We start from the raw sequence: 19,185 nt of genomic DNA, 5'->3' as shown, positions 1-19,185 counted from the left end.
TGTGCTTAGCCTCCTGCTTTATGACTGTGTTGCTAAGCACAGCTCCAATGCCATTATTTAAGTTTGTTGATGAAACCAAGTCGTAGGCTGAATCAAAGATGGTGATGAATCGGCATATAGGAGGGAGATTGAAAATTTGACATCTCACTCAATGTCGGTAAAACCAAGAAGTTGATTATTCACTTCAGGAGGAGGAAACTGGAGGTTGAAGAGCCATTCCACATCAGGGTATCAGAGTCACATAGAGTCGGCAAATTTAAACTCCTCGGTGCTTAAATTCCAGCACTTGAGTACAACTGGAGAATTTCTACTTCTTCAGAAGTTTGCAAAGATTCAGCATGTCATCTAAAAGTTTGGCTATAGCTGTGTGGTGGGGAGTACATTGACTGGCCGCATCACAGCCTGGTATGGAAACACCAATGACTTTGAACGGAAATTACTACAAAAAGAAGTAGATACGGCCCAGTCTGTCACGGGTAGCCCCTCCCCACCATTGAGCCCATCTGCATGGAATGTTGATGTAGGAAAGCAGCATCCACCGTCCAGGTCATGCTCTCTTCTCGCTGCTGCTATCAGGAAGAAAGTACAGGAGCCTCAGGACTCACACCACCAGGTTCAGGAACAGTTATTACCCCTCAACCATCAGGCTCTTGAGCCAGAGGGGATAACTTTACTCAACTTTATTTGCCCCATCATTTAACTGTTCCCACAACCTGTGCACTCACTTTCAAAAACTATTCATCCATGTGCTCAATATTTATTGCTTATTTACTAATTATTATTATTATTACTTCTCTTTTCCCCTTTATTTTTGTATTTCCAGTTTGCTGTCTTTTGCACATTGGTTGTCTGCGCTGTTTGGTGGGGTCTTTCATTGATTCTATTATGGTTATTGGATTTTTATTGAGAATGCCTGCAAAGAAATGAATCTCAGGGTTGTACATGGTGACATAGATATATTTTGTTAATAAATTTACTTTGAACTTTGAACTTTGAATAAAAAGGAAAGGTTGAATACAATAGGATTGGGGGAGACTTGATAGAAGGGGTATAGATAGAGTAGACACAAGCTGGCTCTTTTCCCACTGACGTTGGGTGAGACTAGAACCAAAGGTCATGGATCAAGTGTGAAAGATGAAATGTTTAATGAGAACATGGGGGAGGGGACTTCTTCACTCAGAGGGTGGTAAGAGTACGGAACGAGCTGCCTGCTAAAGTAGTGGATGTGGGTTGAGTTGCAACATTTAAGAGAAGTTTGGATAGGTACATGGATGGGAGGGGTACGGAGAGATGCGGTCTGGGTGCAGGTTGGTGGGAGTAAGCAGAATAAGTTTGGCACAGAGTAGATGGCCTGATGAGTCTGTTTCTATGCTGTAGTGTTCCATGACTATATAACTCTCCCAGATTAGTACAAGCAAACCAGTGTTGTTCTAGAAACATAGAAAACCTAGAGCACAATACAAGCCCTTCGGCCCACAAAGCTGTGCCGAACATGTCCTTACCTTAGAACTACCTAGGCTCAGCCATAGCCCTCTATTTTTCTAAGCTCCATGTACCTGTCCAAGAGTCTCTTAAAAGACCTTATCGAATCCGTCTCCACCACCACCACCGGCAGCCCATTCCACGCACTCACCACTCTCTGTGTAAAAAACTTACCCCTGACATCTCCTCCGTACCAACTCCCAAGCACCTTAAAATTATGCCCTCTCGTGCTAGCCATTTCATCCCTGCGAAAAAGTCTCTGACTATCCACATGATCAATGCCTCTCATTATCTTGTACACCTCTATTAGATCACCTCTCATCCTCCATCGCTCCAAGGAAAAAAAGGCCAAGTTCACTCAACCTATCCTCATAAGACATGCTTCCCAATCCAGGCAACATCTTTGTAAGTCTCCTCTGTATCTTTTCTATGGTTTTCACGTCCTTCCTGTAGTGAGGTGACCAGAACTGAGCACAGTACTCCAAGGTGGGTCTGACCAGGGTCCCATATAGCTGCAACATTACCTCTCCGCTCTTGAACTCAATCCCACAGCTGATGAAGGCCAATGCACCCTATGCCTTCTTAAGCACAGAGTCAACCTGCGCAGCAGCTTTGAGTGTCCTATGGATTCCGACCCCAAGATCCCTCTGATCCTCCAGCCTGCCAAGAGTCGTGCCCGATGCCGGCCATCTAGGCCTGAGTCGACGTAATAGTAGCAGTAGTAGTAGTAGTAGCCGCCAAGAGTCTTGCCGTTAATACTATGTTTTGCCATCATAATTGACCTACCAAAATGAACCACCTCACAATTTTCTGGGTTGAACTCCATCTTCCACTTTTCAGCCGAGTTTTGCATCCTATCAATGTCCTGCTGTAACCTCTGACAGCCTCCCCCCCACACTATCCACAACACCTCCAACCTTAGTGTCATCAGCAAATTTACTAACCCAGCCCTCCACTTCCTTATCCAGGTCATTTATAAAAAACACGAAGAGTAAAGGTCCCAGAACAGATCCCTGAGACATACCACTGGTGACCAACCTCCATCAGAATATGGCCTGTCTACAACCACTCTTTGCCTTCTGTGGTCATGCCAGTTCTGGATCCACAAAGCAATGTCCCCTTGGATCCCATGCCTCCTTACTTTTTCAGTAAGCCTTGCATGGGGTACCTTATCAAATGCCTTGCTGAAACACATCTACAGTTCTACCTTCATCAATGTGTTTAGTCACACCCTCAAAAAAATTCAATCAGGCTCGTAAGGCACGACCTGCCTTTGACAAAGCCATGCTGACTATTCCTAATCATATTATGCCTCTCCAATTGTTCATAAATCCTGCCTCTCAGGATCTTCTCCATCAATTTACCAACCACTGAAGAAAGACTCACTGGTCTATAATTTCCTGGGCTGTCTTTACTCCCTTTCTTGAATAAGGGAACAACATCTGCAAACCTCCAATCCTCCAGAACCTCTCCCGTCCTCATTGATGAAGCAAAGATCATTGCCAGAGGCTCAGCAATCTCCTCCCTCGCTTCCCACAGTAGCCTAGAGTACATCCTGTCCGGTCCCAGTGACTTATCCAACTTGATTCTTTTCAAAAGCTCCAGCACATCCTCTTCCTTAATATCTACATGCTCAAGCTTTTCAGTCTGCTGCAAGTCATCCTTACAATTGCCTAAATCCTTTTCCGTAGTGAATACTGAAGCAAAGTGCTCATTAAGTACCTCTGTTATCTCCTCTGGTTTCATACACACTTTTCCATTGTCACACTTGATTGGTCCTATTCTCTCACATATTATCCTCTTGCTCTTCATATATTTTTAGAATGCCTTCGGGTTTTCCTCAATCCTGTCCACCAAGGCCTTCTCATGGCCCCTTTGGGCTCCCCTAATTTCATTCTTAAACTCCTTCCTGCTAGCCTTATAATCTTCTAGATCTCTGTCAATACCTAGCTTTTCGAACCCTGCGTAGGCTCTTCTTTTCTTCTTGACTAGATTTACAACAGCCTTTGTACATCACGGTTCCTGTACCCTACCATCCTTTCCCTGTCTCATTGGATATGTAGAACTCCACGCAAATATCTGCTAAGTATTTGCCACATTTCTTCCGTACGTTTCTCTGAAAACATCTGTTTCAAAGTTATGCTTCCAGGCTTTGCCTGATAGCCTCATATTTCCCTTTACTCCAATTAAACATTTCCCTAACTCGCCTGTTCCTATTCCTCTCCAATGCGGTGGTAAAGGAGATAGAATTGTGATCACTATCTCCAAAATGCTCTCCCACTGAGAGATCTGACACCTGACCAAGTTCATTTCCCAATACCAGATCAAGTACAGCCTCTCCTCTTGTAGGCTTATCTACATATTGTGTCAAGAAACCTTCCTGAACGCACCTAACAAACTCCATCCCACCTAAACTCCTCACTCTAGGGAGATACTAATAAATATTTGGGAAATTAAAATCTCCCACCACAACAACCCTGTTATTATTACTCCTATCCAGAATCTACCTCCCTATCTGCTCCTCGATGTCCCTGATACCATTGAGTGGTCTATAAAAAACACCCAGTAGAGTTGTTGATCTCTTCCTATTCCTAACGTCCACGCACGGAGACTCCGTAGACAACCCCTCCATGACTTCCTGCTTTTCTGCAGCCGTGACACTATCTCTGATCAGCAGTGCCACGCCCCCACCTCTTTTGCCTTTCTCCCTGTCCTTACTGAATCATCTAAAGCCTGGCACTTGAATTAGTCATTCCTGCCCCTGCACCATCCAAGTCTCTGTAATGGCCACAACATCTCTGTAATGATCCACAAAATAAGCTCACCTGCTTTATTCATAATACTCCTTGCATTAAAATAGACACATCTCAAACCATCGGTCTAAGTGCGTCCCTTCTCTATCACCTGCCTATCCTCCCTCTTGCACTGTCTCCAAGCTTTCTTTATTTGTGAGCCAACAGCCCCTTCCTCTGTCTCTTCAGTTCCGTTCCCACCCCTCATCAATTCTCGGTTAAGCTCTCCCCAAATAGACTTTGCAAACCTCCCCGCCAAGATATTCGTCCCCCTCAGATTCAAGTCAGGAACAGTGAGACCATCCTCACTATGAGGTCACTTTGTCCAGTCCTGCACCAATTCCAATTTTTATTCCTTCTTTTCCATCTTCCCTACCCATATCCGAGCACTCACCCTGGGACAACTGATAGTGTCCAGCTGGCTCACGGATCAAAGCTGGAACAGAACTGGATTCTGCTCGGTCAGTTCAGCTGGTAAAAGTTCACCTTCTCTGAGGGAACCTTCTACCCACAGTTGTCAGCCTCTTGTACACTAAGAGATGTACTCTAGTCTATGCCTAGTCTCAACATCCTGCACCCAGACCATACTCCTCTGTCTTCCTTTCATCCAAATGTAGAAATCGAACCTACATCCAGCACTTCAGCTGGAAGCTCCCTCCACACTGTCGCCATCCTCTGAGTGAAGAAATCTGCTTGCATTGCACTTTCTCTGTAAGTGCACCATGTTTTCCCTTTAGCTCTGCACATATATACTGTATGGAATGATTGGCCTGGATGTCCCACAAGCCAACGCTCTTCATTGTGTCTCAGTTACATGTGGCTATATTAAATCAATATTCCAGAAGTTATTACGCCAGATTCATTCTCTCATTGCTCTTCCAGGGAAGAAGTGTGGCCTTTACCGAACAACATCGTCTGGTGCCTGTGTAACGCGGCGCACAGACCAGGTCGTGGGTTCACAACAGGTGAGATTGGGGTGGGACGTTGCTGAGGGCTGGACATGGAGGGAGCTGCCTGGTGTTTGGACTTTTTTAGGAGAAGTAGAGAAGCCTGTCCCAGATGAGTTGGCGAAAATGGATGTGAGGAGAGGTAGCAGTTAGAGCAAGGAGTTCAGTGCGATACATACCCCAGTGGGTGGCCTCTGGGGTCCGCGGCCCCTTTCCCCGTTCAAACAGTCACAGCCTGAGTGAGAAAGAACAGAGGTGATTACTACCCATTTCCGAGGGGCACCCGCTCTACACATTTCTCCCTGTCATAATGGCGGTATTTCTAAAGCCATCTATTGTTATCTCAGACATTCCAAGTACCACTGAGCTAACTCTTCCCAAAGCCAAACCCACATATGGGATTATCCCACAATGATTTTCCAAACGCCGCAGGGCTAACTCTTCCAAAGTCAAAGTCAGATCGAAGAACATTAACGATCAAAGTATGTAAAACTTATACATTCTTAAGATTCGTTTTCTTACAGGCAGCTACAAAGCATAGAAACCCAACGGATTCCATTAAAACAAAAGAAGACCGTCAAACACACAATGTGCAAAGAAAGAGAAAGAAGGAAAAAGCGTGCAAGTAATAAAAGTGAGAAAGTAGCATTGAGAACTGACGTTCACAAAAGTGAGTTCACTCTGTGGTAGTTGCAAGTCACAGCCACAGTTCAGTGCAGAGACGAGTAAACTTTGTGGAGTAACGAGTTGAAGTTTAATGCAGAGACGAGTAAACGTCGCGGAACATGCCTCGCCCTCGGTTTCGGCACCTGGTCCTTTTCAATCTAGCCTGGTGCTTAAACTGACCTTGCTCCCAGACCTGGACCCGGACCCTGCCTCTTCGATACGTGTCGACTTGTCCCGTATTCAACTTTTCCAATTCAGCGCGGCGCTTAAATCAATCAAACCTTGGGTCTTTCCCAAACCTGGATATGGGATTATCCCAGAAGGATTTTCCTAACGCCACTGGGCTAACTGTTCCCAATCTCTAACCTGGATGTGGGATTATCCCACAAGGACTTCCCAAAATCCACTATGCTGACCCTCCCACACCCTAACCGGATTGCCCCAGGTCTGAACTGACATCGAATGCTGATCACTCACAACGGTTAGGTGGCTGCTTCCAAATCTGGCAAAGTTTACATTTGCACTAAGGAAGAGAGAAGAACGGAGGGGCAGATAGAAGAAGGTGGGAAAGAGTGAAAAAAGATTAGAAGGAGGTAGAGGGAGAGAGGAGAAGGAGAAACAAAGAGTTAGAAGATAGAATAGTGCAAGAGAGAATCATCCCCCTGGCCCACCATGTCCGCAGCCAATATAACTGACCTTTTCTCTCAAAACTTGGTCTACATCCCCCCTCTCCCTCCTGTTCATGTGCCTTTTGAAATGCCTCTTAAACGCAACTATCGTGTCTGCTTCCACCACTTTCCCCGGCAGCTTGTTTCAAGTTCCACCGGTCTGTGTAACAATAAACTTTGTCTCACTCATCTTCATTAATCATCTACCTCTACCCCTCCCGCAACTAAAACCCATGCATTTAGTCTCGCTTACCCGGGAAAGAGACTCTGCGTTCTGTATCTAAGCTGCTGGTAATTTCACTGAGGGAGAGTGGGAATAAGACGGGAGAATTGGGGGGGGGGCGCGGGGGAGAGAGAGAGACAGAGAGAGTAGATGAGATAGGGTGAGTAAGTCTGGAGAGGGGAAAGCGAGACAGGACGGATATAAAGTGAGAGAGAGACAGGGTACGAGACTGGAGAGGTATACATTACAGAGCGAGGGGTAACGGGACAGAAGAGGTGGAGTGAGAGAGGGCAGTGGATGAGTGCCTGCACCGTACCTACCCTTCTTGGAGCTGTGAGAGGAAACGAGAACGGTGGCCAGGAGCAACTGTAGGACGAGCAGGAGGACTGAGCGACCCATGGTTGAGTGCGTTCTGCAGCTCCAGTGCCTGTCATTAAATCCTCTCCCTCCCCGCTCAGTCAATCATTAACTCTGGGGTCAGAGTCACTGATAAACCTCCTGCTCTCTCTGCAAAGCACTGTCAGCGATGGAGGCTCCTGAATTCCATACTCAGACCCCCACAGGATACAGCCTTGTTCGTCAGACCCCGCCTCCCACTGAAACTGGGAACATAGAATCAAGACCAGCTCCCTCTTGCAGACTCAATGGAACTGAGGGAGCTTTCCCCCTTACTGCCCCTCCCACAGTGTGGAGCTCCCTCCTCGCTGACACCCACCCCCCGTAGTGCAGAGCTCCCTCCTCACAGAACCCCCCAACCCCAGGGCGGAGCTCCCTCCTCACCACCCCTCCCACAGGATGTCACTCCCTCCTCGGTGACCCTAACGTCGATCGATGGGCTCTAACATTGAAAGATGTGCTCTGAAATCACTCAATGCGCTTTGATGTTGAACAACGCACTCTAACGTCGATCAATGCACTCTAACATTGAAAGATGCACAATACTGACTATCAAATGCACTCTACTATCGATCGATGTGCTCTAATGTTGAACAACGCACTCTAGTGTCGATTGATGTGCTCTAATGTTGATCGATGCGCTCTGACATCAATCGATGTGCTCTTAACATTGAACGACATGGTGTAACTTCGAAAGATGAACAATAACAATGACCGAGGGATTCTGACATTGACCAATGTGCTTTAACCTCCAGCGATGCACACCAGCATCGTGCTCTAACATCAAATGATGCACTCTAACATCGAGCAATGCGCTCTAACATTGAAAGTGTCACAGTGGGAACGGACCCAAATGCAAGACACAGACACTGAAGTACTAGGAACAGGACTTGCTAGAGTAGGGACGTGACAGGATACAGACAAGGAGCAGGGACAAGAACGCAGACTTGGGCTAGGACATGTACTAGACAGGGAACCCGGACAAGGAACCATGAACTAGGAGCCTGGGCTTGGGCCCCGAGCCAGAGACTGGACAAGGACCCAGAACCTGGGTCTTGCCTCAGGCTCGGGCCCCAGAACCAGGCAAGGACATGACATGACTACGGGACTGGAGGCTAGGGTCTTGAGGCTTGAGCTTGGAGGCAGGCTGCAGTCTTGAGGCTTGAGGCTGCAGGCTGGGGTCTTGGGGCTTGGAATGCGGAGGCTGATAACTCGGAGACTGGAGCTCGGAGTCAGACTGGGAACTGTACATCAACATAGAGCCGGGACTTATCCTTCGAAAAGCCAGGACTCATCTTTAACACGACACCAACATGAGACTGGACATAGAGCCGGGAGATATACTTAGACAAGCCGAGACTGAACTTCATTTCCACACCAAGGTGGGAAAGGTCCCTCCATCGGGTAACGGCAGAACGGCCTGACTAACCCCACACAGGCAAGGACAAGACAAGACAGATCCCCTGCAGGGCAACGGCAGAACGGCCTGACTTACCCCATGGAGGCGAGGACAAGAAGCGACAAACATCGAAGAACTACAGACAGTTCCATCTCTGGTTCGGGGTTGCTCCGAGTCGCAGTTACGGCCAGCGACCTGGGCTGGCTACGGAACAGCTGGATCCCTATCTAGCTCGGAGTGGCTGACGGCCACTCAGCTGGCCCGGGAAACGGCCGAATCCATACCGCAAAGACAGCTCCGACTACTGACAGCAAGGCTCCATGAGGGGATGGTTCCCCAACGCGGCCTAAAGATGGTAAATGGCCGCTCTAGCCTTCCACCGGTAGGTTGCTCCCAGGGGAGCTTGACAAGACAAACCAGCAGCTCACACTCAACCCCAAGGCCACATATATTCCAAACCCCAAGATGGGAATCATGTGCCTATGATTAACTCAACCAAAACAAGGGACAGCTGGAAGACCCGGACTCCTGAGTCCACGGACCAGACGGTGAACCGGAATGCGGACTTCACGGACCGCACCATGACAGAAAGATGTGTACTAACATCAAACGATGTCCTCTAACATCCAAAGATGTTGGACTAACATTGAATGATGTGCCCTACTGTGGAACAATGTGTAATAATGTTGAACAATATACTCTAACGTTGAACTTCCAGCTTCACGCATTAGGTCCGTGTTTTACTCCCTGGCCAAACTGGGTGGAAGGGGGTCTTTCCCAGAACCAAATGATAGAGAGACTTTCCATACATACTGTTTATCTAGAACAAGAAGATAACTAGGGACTGGAACCACTCCAGGAGGGAACACGTACTTGGAGGCAGAGGATGTGTGAGGACTTAAATAAGTACTTTACGTCAATATTTACCAGGAGGCAGGACCTGGAGGACAGAGAGATTTGGGTGGAGTGTGCTAATCTGTTATGGCGTATCAAGATAAAGAAGGAGGTATTGTTATATCTCTTAAAGAGCTTTAAGTTCCCCATGGCTTGACGGGATGTACCAGATAGAGATTGCTGGGACTTTGACGAAGACCTTCATGTCATTTCTTTCCACAGGTGAAGTCCTGGAGGATCAGTGAGTAGCTAATGTTCAAGAAGAGGAATAGGGAATGTCCTGGAAACTAGACTGGTGAGTCTCATGTCAGAGGTAGGGAAGTTACTGAAGAAGTTAGGGACAGGATCTATGAGCATTTGGAAAACCATGGCCTAATGAAGGAGAACTAGCATTAGCTTTGTGTTCTGTAAGTTGGTCTCACTAGCTTGATTAAATTTTTCGAGAAGGCGAGAAGGGTGATTGAATGTAGAGCTGTGGATGTTGTCTATGTTACTGGAAGGACCTGGAGTCATTGAAGAGGGTGAAGAAAAGGTTTATCAGGTTGGACAAACTCGGGTTGTTTTCTCTGGAGTGGCAAAGGTTGAGAGGCGACCTGATAGCGGTTTAGAAGATTAGGAGAAGCATAGATAGTGTAGACAGCCAGTATGCATTTAGGGTTGGGGTTGGGGTTAGGTTCAAAAGAGACGAGTAGGGCAGACAATGGTGGGTGCCTGGAACATGGTCCCTCGGGTGGTGGTGGAGGCAGATACGATAGAGGATTTCAGAGGCTCTCAGTCTCGGTGTGCACTCGCAGTACAGGACCCCAGTGTGGCGGAGCGGCAGACTCCCTGTCATGGTGGTCGCAGGCATTGACTCGACCCAGGAGCTGAGGACCGCAGACGCCCCATGAAGCATCAGAAACATGATGGTTGGACGTAGGGACACCAAGAGAGTATCGGAGGCACGTCTGAGACAAATCACTTTACAACGCATGGTAGGATTCCAATCACAGAGCACGACGAGAGTCCCCTTTAAGTAATCAAAGAACCCGGGAAACTCGCGCTGGTCACAAACAACCCGACAAGACCGAACAGAAAACACCCAGGATTAACGGCTCTAACATCAGAATCAGAATCAGGTTTCTTATCACCGGCACGTGACGTGAAATTTGTTAACTTAGCAGCAGCAGTTCAAAACGATACATAATCTAGCAGACAAAAAAATGAATAAAATAATAATAATAATAAGTAAACAAGTAAATCAATTACAATATGCATATATTGAATAGATTAAAAATGTGCAAAGACAGAAATACTGTATATAAAAAAAGTGAGGTAGTGTCCAAAGATTCAATGTCCATTTAGGAATCGGATGGCAGAGGGGAAGAAGCTGTTTCTCAATCACTGAGTGTGTGCCTTCAGCCTTCTGTACCAGAGACGGGGGAGGTGTACTGGCTGAGGGGGTTACAGAGACGAGGGGTTTACAGAGATGGGGAGAGGTGTACAGGCCGACAGGGTTACAGACACGAGGGGTTTACAGAGACGGGGAGAATTGTACAGGCTGAGGGGGTTACAGAGACGAGGGGTTCACAGAGATGGGGAGAGTAGTACTGGCTGAGGGGTTTACAGAGACGGGGAGAGTTGTACAGGCCGAATGGATTACAGAGACGAGGGGTTTACAGAGATGGGGAGAGTTGTACTGGCCGAATGAATTACAGAGACGAGGGGTTTACAGAGATGGGGAGAGGTGTACTGGCCGAGGGGGTTACAGAGATGAGGGGGTTACAGAGACAGGGAGAGTTGTACTGGCCGAGGAGGTTACAGAGACGAGGGGTTTACAGAGACAGGGAGGGTGTACTGGCCGACAGGGTTAAAGAGACGAGGGGGTTTCAGAGACGGGGAGAGTTGTACAGGCCGAATGGGTTATAGAGACGAGGAGTTTACAGAGATAGGGAGAGGTGTATTGGCCGAGGGAGTTACAGAGACCGGGAGAGTGGTACTGGCTGAGGGGGTTACAGAGATGGGGAGGGGTGTACAGGCCGAATGGGTTACAGAGACGAGGGGTTTACAGAGACAGGGAGAGTGCTACTGGCTGAATGGGTTATAGAGACATGGAGAGGTGTACAGGTCAAGGAGGTTACAGGTATGGGGAGAGGTGTCGGGACCAGATGGGGTTACAGAATTGGGGAGAGCTATACGGGTCAGAGGGTGTCATAGAGATGAAGAGGGGCATAGTGGCCAGAGGGGTAACCGTGATGTGGAGAGTTGTACGGAACAGAGGAGATTACAGAGATGGGGAGTGGTGTAGTGGCCGGAGGTGGGTAACAGAGATGGGAAAGGGTCTAAGGATCGGAGGGGGGTAAAAGACACAGGGAGGAGTGTATCGGTCAGAGGAGTTTACAGAGTCAGGGAGGGGTGTATTGGTCAGAGGGGGTTACAGAGACAGGGAGGGGTGTATTGGTCAGAGGGGGTTACAGAGACAGGGAGGGGTGTATCGGTCAGAGACAGGGAGGGGTGTATCGGACAGAGGGGGTTACAGAGACAGGGAGGGGTGTATCGGACAGAGGGGGTTACAGAGTCAGGGAGGGGTGTATCGGTCAGAGTCAGGGAGGGGTGTATCGGTCAGAGGGGGTTACAGAGACAGGGAGGGGTGTATCGGACAGAGGGGGTTATAGAGTCAGGGAGGGGTGTATCGGTCAGAGACAGGGAGGGGTGTATTGGTCAGAGGGGGTTACAGAGACAGGGAGGGGTGTTTTGGTCAGCGGGGGTTACAGAGACAGGGAGGGGTGTTTTGGTCAGAGGGGGTTACAGAGTCAGGGAGGGGTGTATGGGTCAGAGGGGGTTACAGAGACAGGGAGGGGTGTATCGGACAGAGGGGGTTATAGAGTCAGGGAGGGGTGTATCGGTCAGAGACAGGGAGGGGTGTATTGGTCAGAGGGGGTTACAGAGACAGGGAGGGGTGTTTTGGTCAGAGGGGGTTACAGAGTCAGGGAGGGGTGTATCGGTCAGAGGGGGTTACAGAGACAGGGAGGGGTGTATCGGTCAGAGGGGGTTACAGAGACAGGGAGGGGTGTATCGGTCAGAGGGGGTTACAGAGACAGGGAGGGGTGTATCGGTCAGAGGGGGTTACAGAGTCAGGGAGGGGTGTATCGGTCAGAGGGGGTTACAGAGTCAGGGAGGGGTGTATCGGTCAGAGGGGGTTACAGAGACAGGGAGGGGTGTATCGGTCAGAGGGGGTTACAGAGACAGGGAGGGGTGTATCGGTCAGAGGGGGTTACAGAGTCAGGGAGGGGTGTATCGGTCAGAGGGGGTTACAGAGTCAGGGAGGGGTGTATCGGTCAGAGGGGGTTACAGAGTCAGGGAGGGGTGTATCGGTCAGAGGGGGTTACAGAGTCAGGGAGGGGTGTATCGGACAGAGGGGGTTACAGAGTCAGGGAGGGGTGTATCGGTCAGAGACAGGGAGGGGTGTATTGGTCAGAGGGGGTTACAGAGACAGGGAGGGGTGTATCGGTCAGAGGGGGTTACAGAGTCAGGGAGGGGTGTATCGGTCAGAGGGGGTTACAGAGTCAGGGAGGGGTGTATCGGTCAGAGGGGGTTACAGAGTCAGGGAGGGGTGTATCGGTCAGAGGGGGTTACAGAGTCAGGGAGGGGTGTATTGGTCAGAGGGGGTTACAGAGACAGGGAGGGGTGTTTTGGTCAGAGGGGGTTACAGAGTCAGGGAGGGGTGTATCGGTCAGAGGGGGTTACAGAGACAGGGAGGGGTGTATCGGACAGAGGGGGTTATAGAGTCAGGGAGGGGTGTATCGGTCAGAGACAGGGAGGGGTGTATTGGTCAGAGGGGGTTACAGAGACAGGGAGGGGTGTTTTGGTCAGAGGGGGTTACAGAGACAGGGAGGGGTGTTTTGGTCAGAGGGGGTTACAGAGACAGGGAGGGGTGTTTTGGTCAGAGGGGGTTACAGAGTCAGGGAGGGGTGTATGGGTCAGAGGGGGTTACAGAGACAGGGAGGGGTGTATCGGACAGAGGGGGTTATAGAGTCAGGGAGGGGTGTATCGGTCAGAGACAGGGAGGGGTGTATTGGTCAGAGGGGGTTACAGAGACAGGGAGGGGTGTTTTGGTCAGAGGGGGTTACAGAGACAGGGAGGGGTGTTTTGGTCAGAGGGGGTTACAGAGACAGGGAGGGGTGTTTTGGTCAGAGGGGGTTACAGAGACAGGGAGGGGTGTTTTGGTCAGAGGGGGTTACAGAGACAGGGAGGGGTGTTTTGGTCAGAGGGGGTTACAGAGTCAGGGAGGGGTGTATCGGTCAGAGGGGGTTACAGAGACAGGGAGGGGTGTATCGGACAGAGGGGGTTATAGAGTCAGGGAGGGGTGTATCGGTCAGAGACAGGGAGGGGTGTATTGGTCAGAGGGGGTTACAGAGACAGGGAGGGGTGTTTTGGTCAGAGGGGGTTACAGAGACAGGGAGGGGTGTTTTGGTCAGAGGGGGTTACAGAGACAGGGAGGGGTGTTTTGGTCAGAGGGGGTTACAGAGACAGGGAGGGGTGTTTTGGTCAGAGGGGGTTACAGAGTCAGGGAGGGGTGTATGGGTCAGAGGGGGTTACAGAGACAGGGAGGGGTGTTTTGGTCAGAGGGGGTTACAGAGACAGGGAGGGGTGTTTTGGTCAGAGGGGGTTACAGAGACAGGGAGGGGTGTTTTGGTCAGAGGGGGTTACAGAGACAGGGAGGGGTGTTTTGGTCAGAGGGGGTTACAGAGTCAGGGAGGGGTGTATGGGTCAGAGGGGGTTACAGAGACAGGGAGGGGTGTTTTGGTCAGAGGGGGTTACAGAGACAGGGAGGGGTGTTTTGGTCAGAGGGGGTTACAGAGACAGGGAGGGGTGTTTTGGTCAGAGGGGGTTACAGAGACAGGGAGGGGTGTTTTGGTCAGAGGGGGTTACAGAGACAGGGAGGGGTGTATCGGTCAGAGGGGGTTACAGAGACAGGGAGGGGTGTACGGGACAGAGGAGGTTAGTGGGGGTGTATGGATCAGAGGGGGTCACAGAAACAGGAAGGGTGGAGGAGTCAGAGGGTTACAGAAATGGGGAGAGCTGTAGGGGGCAGAGGGGGTTACAGAGACAGGGAGGGGTGTATGGGACAGAGGAGGCTAGGGGGCTGTATCGGTCAGAGGGTGTCACAGAAATAGGAGGGGTGTACGGGACAGAGAAGGTTAGTGGGGGTGTATGGATCAGAAGGGGTCACAGAAACAGGAGGGCTGTATGGGTCAGAGGGTTACAGAAACGGGGAGAGCTGTAGGGGTCAGTCCGGGTTACAGAGACGAGGAGGGACATAGGGTCTGAAGGGGGTTAGAGAGTCTGTACAGTGGTTGCTGTGACTGATACAGATCGATTGTTGTTGTTCTGAACCTTATCTGCTGGTCAAGAGTCTATTTGTTGTGGAGGTTGAGCGTTGTGTGAAGGTTGGCCTGAACCCAGCAGTGGTTCTCTGTTGCAGAAGACAGGCCAGTCCCGCTGGAGCACAGTCGCTGCAGTGAGGGCAGTCTGGAAGCGGGGGAGTTCGTTACAGACGACATTTAAAATAGAGAACAAGACCGGACTGGTTCATAACGCCATCAGTTTACCTGCTGTTCAGCGAGTGGGAGGCTGTTAACAGTGAGACGGAGGGAGTTGAGGAACGTCATGTTCCCGTTAGTGTTGCAGAGCAGGGCTGTTCGGAGTAGGGAACTGTGATGGAGGGGGGATAGTGAGTCTTTTATTGGGGAAAAGACAGATGGGATCAGTGACTGTTCAGGAGCACCAGAGATATTTCTGACACGTTCAGAGCACAAAGAGGACACGAGACAGCTTTTAAAGATAAAAAGACAGAAGATTACGCAGAGGAATGGGCCTTTTAAACCACAAGACTATTGGATATAGGAGCAAAATTAGGTCATTTGGCCCAGCGAGTCTGCTCTGCCATTTCATCGTGGCTGATCCATTTTCCCTCTCAGCCTCAATATCCTCCCTATACCCCTTTATACCCTGACTAAACAAGAATCTATCAATCTCTGCCTTAAATATACCCAATGACTCGTCTTCCTCATCCACCTGTAGTAACGAATTCCACAGGCTCACCACCCTCTGGCGAAATAAACATCTCCACATCTCCATTCTAAAAGGACACCCCTAATCTTAGACTCCCCCACCATAGGAAACATGCTTTCCACATGCACTCTGTCGAGGCCTTTCAACATTTGATAGGTTTCAGTGAAGTCACCGCTCATTTTTCTGAATTGCAGTGAATACGGGCCCAGAGACATCAAACACTTGCCATATGACAATCCTTTCAATCCTGGAATCATTTTTGGTGAATCTCCTTTGAACCCTCTCCAATATCAGTCCTTTCTTTGCTCATCACTGCTCACAATACTCCAAGTGCAGTCTGACCAGTGCCTTATAAAGTCTCAACATTACATCCTTGCTCCTATGTTCTAGTCCTCTTGCAATTAATGCTAACATTGCATCTGCCTTCCTCACCTTCTGCTCCACCCGCCTAAAGTGGAACTTTCCAGTGGACAGACATTTTAATTCCAGTTCCCATTCCCATTCCCATTCCGACATGTCGGTCCATGGCCTCCTCTTGTGCCACGATGAGGCCACCCTCAGGGTGGAGGAGCAACATTATATTCTGTCTGGGTAACCCCATGGCATGGATATTAATTTCTCCTTCCAGTAAAAAAAAACATTCCTTTCCCCTCCCTCTTCTATTCTCCATTTTGGCCTCTTACCTCTTCTCACCTGCCTATCATGTCCCACTGTGCCCTTCCTCCTTCCCTTTCCCCTCTGGTCCACTCTCCTCTCCTATCAGATCACTCCCTCTCCAGCCCTTTACTTTCCTCTCCACCTATCACCTTCTTATTAGCCCTCCTTCCCTTACCCTGCCTTTTTATTCTGGCATCTTCTCCTTTCCTTTCCAGTCCTGATGAATGACCTCATTCTGAAACTTTGACTGTTTATTCGTTTCCATGGAAACTTCCTGACTTGTCGAGCTCCCCCAGCATTTTGTGTGTGTTGCCTCTTGTTTCAAATTACCCCTTCTTGCCTTAAGTGAATGTCCTCTGGTTTTAGACATTTACACCCTGGGAAAATGATACTGAATGCCTATCTACACCTCACATTATCTTATTACCTTCTGTTGGGTCTTCGCTCAGGCTCAGCTGCTTCAGAGAAAATAAAGTTCAAATTTCAAAAAGTTCAAAGTAAATTTATTTTCAAAGTACATGTACGTCACCATATACAATCCCGAGATTCATTTCCTTGTGGGCATACTCAATAAATCCATAATGGAATGATGACCCTAATGAAAGACTGCACCAACTTGAGCCTTCAGCCAGTTTGCAAAAGAAAACAAACTGTGCAAATACAAAAAGATAAAAATCTTAGTAAATAAATAAGCAATAAATATCAAGAACACGAGGTGAAAAGTCCTTGAGAGTGAATCTATAGGTTGTGGGAACATTTCAGTTATGGGGCGAGTGAAGTTGAGAGAAATTATCCACTTGGGTTCAACAGCCTGATGGTTGAAGGGTAATAACTGTTCCTGAAACTGGTGGTGTGAATCCTGAGGCTCCTGTACCTTTTACCTGATGAGGTAAATGAAAATCCTAAGTGATCTTACAAGTATGTTAGAGCAAAGGGGAGAGATTGGGTGAGGAGCTGAGGGACTGGACAATGGCTAATATGCCTTTATTTGAGAAGGGCTGCCAGCAATTCCTCTTCACTTCTGTTCTAAAGGGATGTCCTTCAATACTGGGACTGTGTCCTAGACTACCCCACTATAGAAAACAGCTTCTCTACATCCACTCTGTCTAGGCCTTTCAATCTAGGGTTTCAATGACACCCCTCCTTTATTCTTCTGAACTCCAGTGAGTACAAGCACAGAGCCATCATACGCTCCTCGATCATTAGCTCTTTAATTCTCGTTAACCTCCTCTGGACCCTCTCCAATGCCAGAAAAGTGGCCCAAAACTGCTCGCAATGTGGTCTTATCAATGCCTTATATAGCATCAGCATTACATTTCATACACTTATCCTCTTAAATTTAATTTTCTTTACTACTATCTCAAGCTGTAAGTTAACCCTTATAAAATCCTGAACTAGGACCCCCAAGTCCCTTTGCACCACTCGAATTTCTGAATTGTCTCCATTTAGAAAACAGTGTCTGCCTTTATTCCTTCGATCAAAGTGCACGACCATGCACTTCCCGATACTGTCTTCCATCTATTGTCCATTCTCCAAGCCTGTGCAAATCCTATGTATCTGTGCTCCAATTCTCCAGTTCTAAATTGGAGAAAGACCAGTTCTGATGGGGTCTGAAAGTATGGATTGGGATAGGTTGTTTTCTGGCAAAAGTGTACTTGGGCAGTGGAAAGCCTTCAAAAGTGAAACTTGAGAGCACAATGCCTGTCAGAATAAAAGGTAAAGGTAACAGGTTTAGGTTTCAAGAGATATTGAGCCCCTGGCTAAGATTAAAAAAAGGGAGTGCATGGCAGGTTTAGGCAGGCAGGAATAAATGAGGTACTTGGAGAAACATATGGGATGCGAGAGAACACTTAAAGAAATCGGGAGGGCTAGAAGAAGGCACGAGGTTGCTTTAACAGACAAGGAGAATCCTAAGAGATTCTACAGGCATGTTAAGAGCAGAAGGATTGCAGAGGACATAATTAGTCCTCTGGATTATCAGAATGGTAATCTATCTGTGAAGCCAGAAGAGATGGGGGAGATCATAAATGGATTTTTTTTTTGCGTTTGTATTTACCTGATAGTGATACAAGTGAGGCAACACAGCAGCCGATACAGGTTAGAGAGGAGGCGGTGTTTGCTGTCTTGAAGCAAATTAGGGCGGATAAATCCCCAGGACTTGACAAGGCGTTCCCTCACACCTTTGGGAAGCTAGTACATAAATTAGTGACAGGTACGGTACCAGACAATACGAGGATAACTAATGCTGTTTTGCTGTTTAAGGAAGTCTCTAAGAATAAACCAGAAAATTATGGGCTGGTGAGCCTGACATCAGTAGTGGGAAATTTATTCGAAAGTATTCTAAGGGACCAGATATATATGATTATTTGGATGGACAGGGATAATCACTAAGATTAGGGATAATCACTATAGATTTGTCTGTGGTAGGTCATCTTATAGAGTTTACTGAGGAATTTACCAGGAAAGTTGATGAAGGCAAGGTAGTGGATGTCGTCTAGATGGACTTTAGCAAGGCAGTTGACAAGTTTCCCACATGGGAGGTTGGTCAAGAAGGTTCAGTCATGAAAGTATTGAGATGAGGTAGTAAATTGGGTAAGAGATTGTCTTAGTGGGAGATGCCAGAGAGTGGTAGTAGATGGTTGCCTCTCTGACTGACTGGAACCCTGTGACCAGTGGAGTGCCACAGGGATCCGTACTGTGTGATCTGTTGTTTGTCATCTATTCAATGATCTGGATGATAATGTGGTAAACTGGATCAGCAAATTTGAGGATGACACCAAGAATAGAGTGTCGTGAACAGCGAGGAAGACCATCAAAGCTGCAGAAAAAGTGGGCTGAAAAATTGCAGATGGAATTTAATGCCTAGGTGTGAGGTATTTCACATTGGCAGGACCAGCCAGGGTAGGTCTTACACAGTGAGCGGTAGGGCACTGAGGAGTGCGGTAGAACAAAGGGATCTAAGAATACAGACCCATAATTCATTGACAGTGGCCTCACAGGTAGATAG

General features: G+C 48.4%; 1 protein-coding gene across 1 annotated transcript in view; it reads right to left on the bottom strand.

Annotated features, from left to right (window-relative positions):
- Nucleotides 1–7,232, bottom strand: part of LOC134338793 (uncharacterized) — a 33,184-nt gene extending 25,952 nt beyond the window's left edge. The window contains exons 1-2 of the mRNA XM_063034858.1: nucleotides 7,099–7,232; nucleotides 5,401–5,456 (exon numbers count right to left, since the gene is read on the bottom strand). Of these exons, the coding sequence (XP_062890928.1) occupies nucleotides 5,401–5,456; nucleotides 7,099–7,177 (135 nt within the window). The 5' untranslated portion in view covers nucleotides 7,178–7,232. The remainder of the gene's footprint in view (nucleotides 1–5,400; nucleotides 5,457–7,098) is intronic.
- Nucleotides 7,233–19,185: the final 11,953 nt, after the last annotated feature.

This window comes from Mobula hypostoma, chromosome 28, assembly GCF_963921235.1.
Source record: "Mobula hypostoma chromosome 28, sMobHyp1.1, whole genome shotgun sequence".
Taxonomy (NCBI): domain Eukaryota; kingdom Metazoa; phylum Chordata; class Chondrichthyes; order Myliobatiformes; family Myliobatidae; genus Mobula; species Mobula hypostoma.
This window is presented reverse-complemented; position numbering and strand designations above follow the sequence as displayed.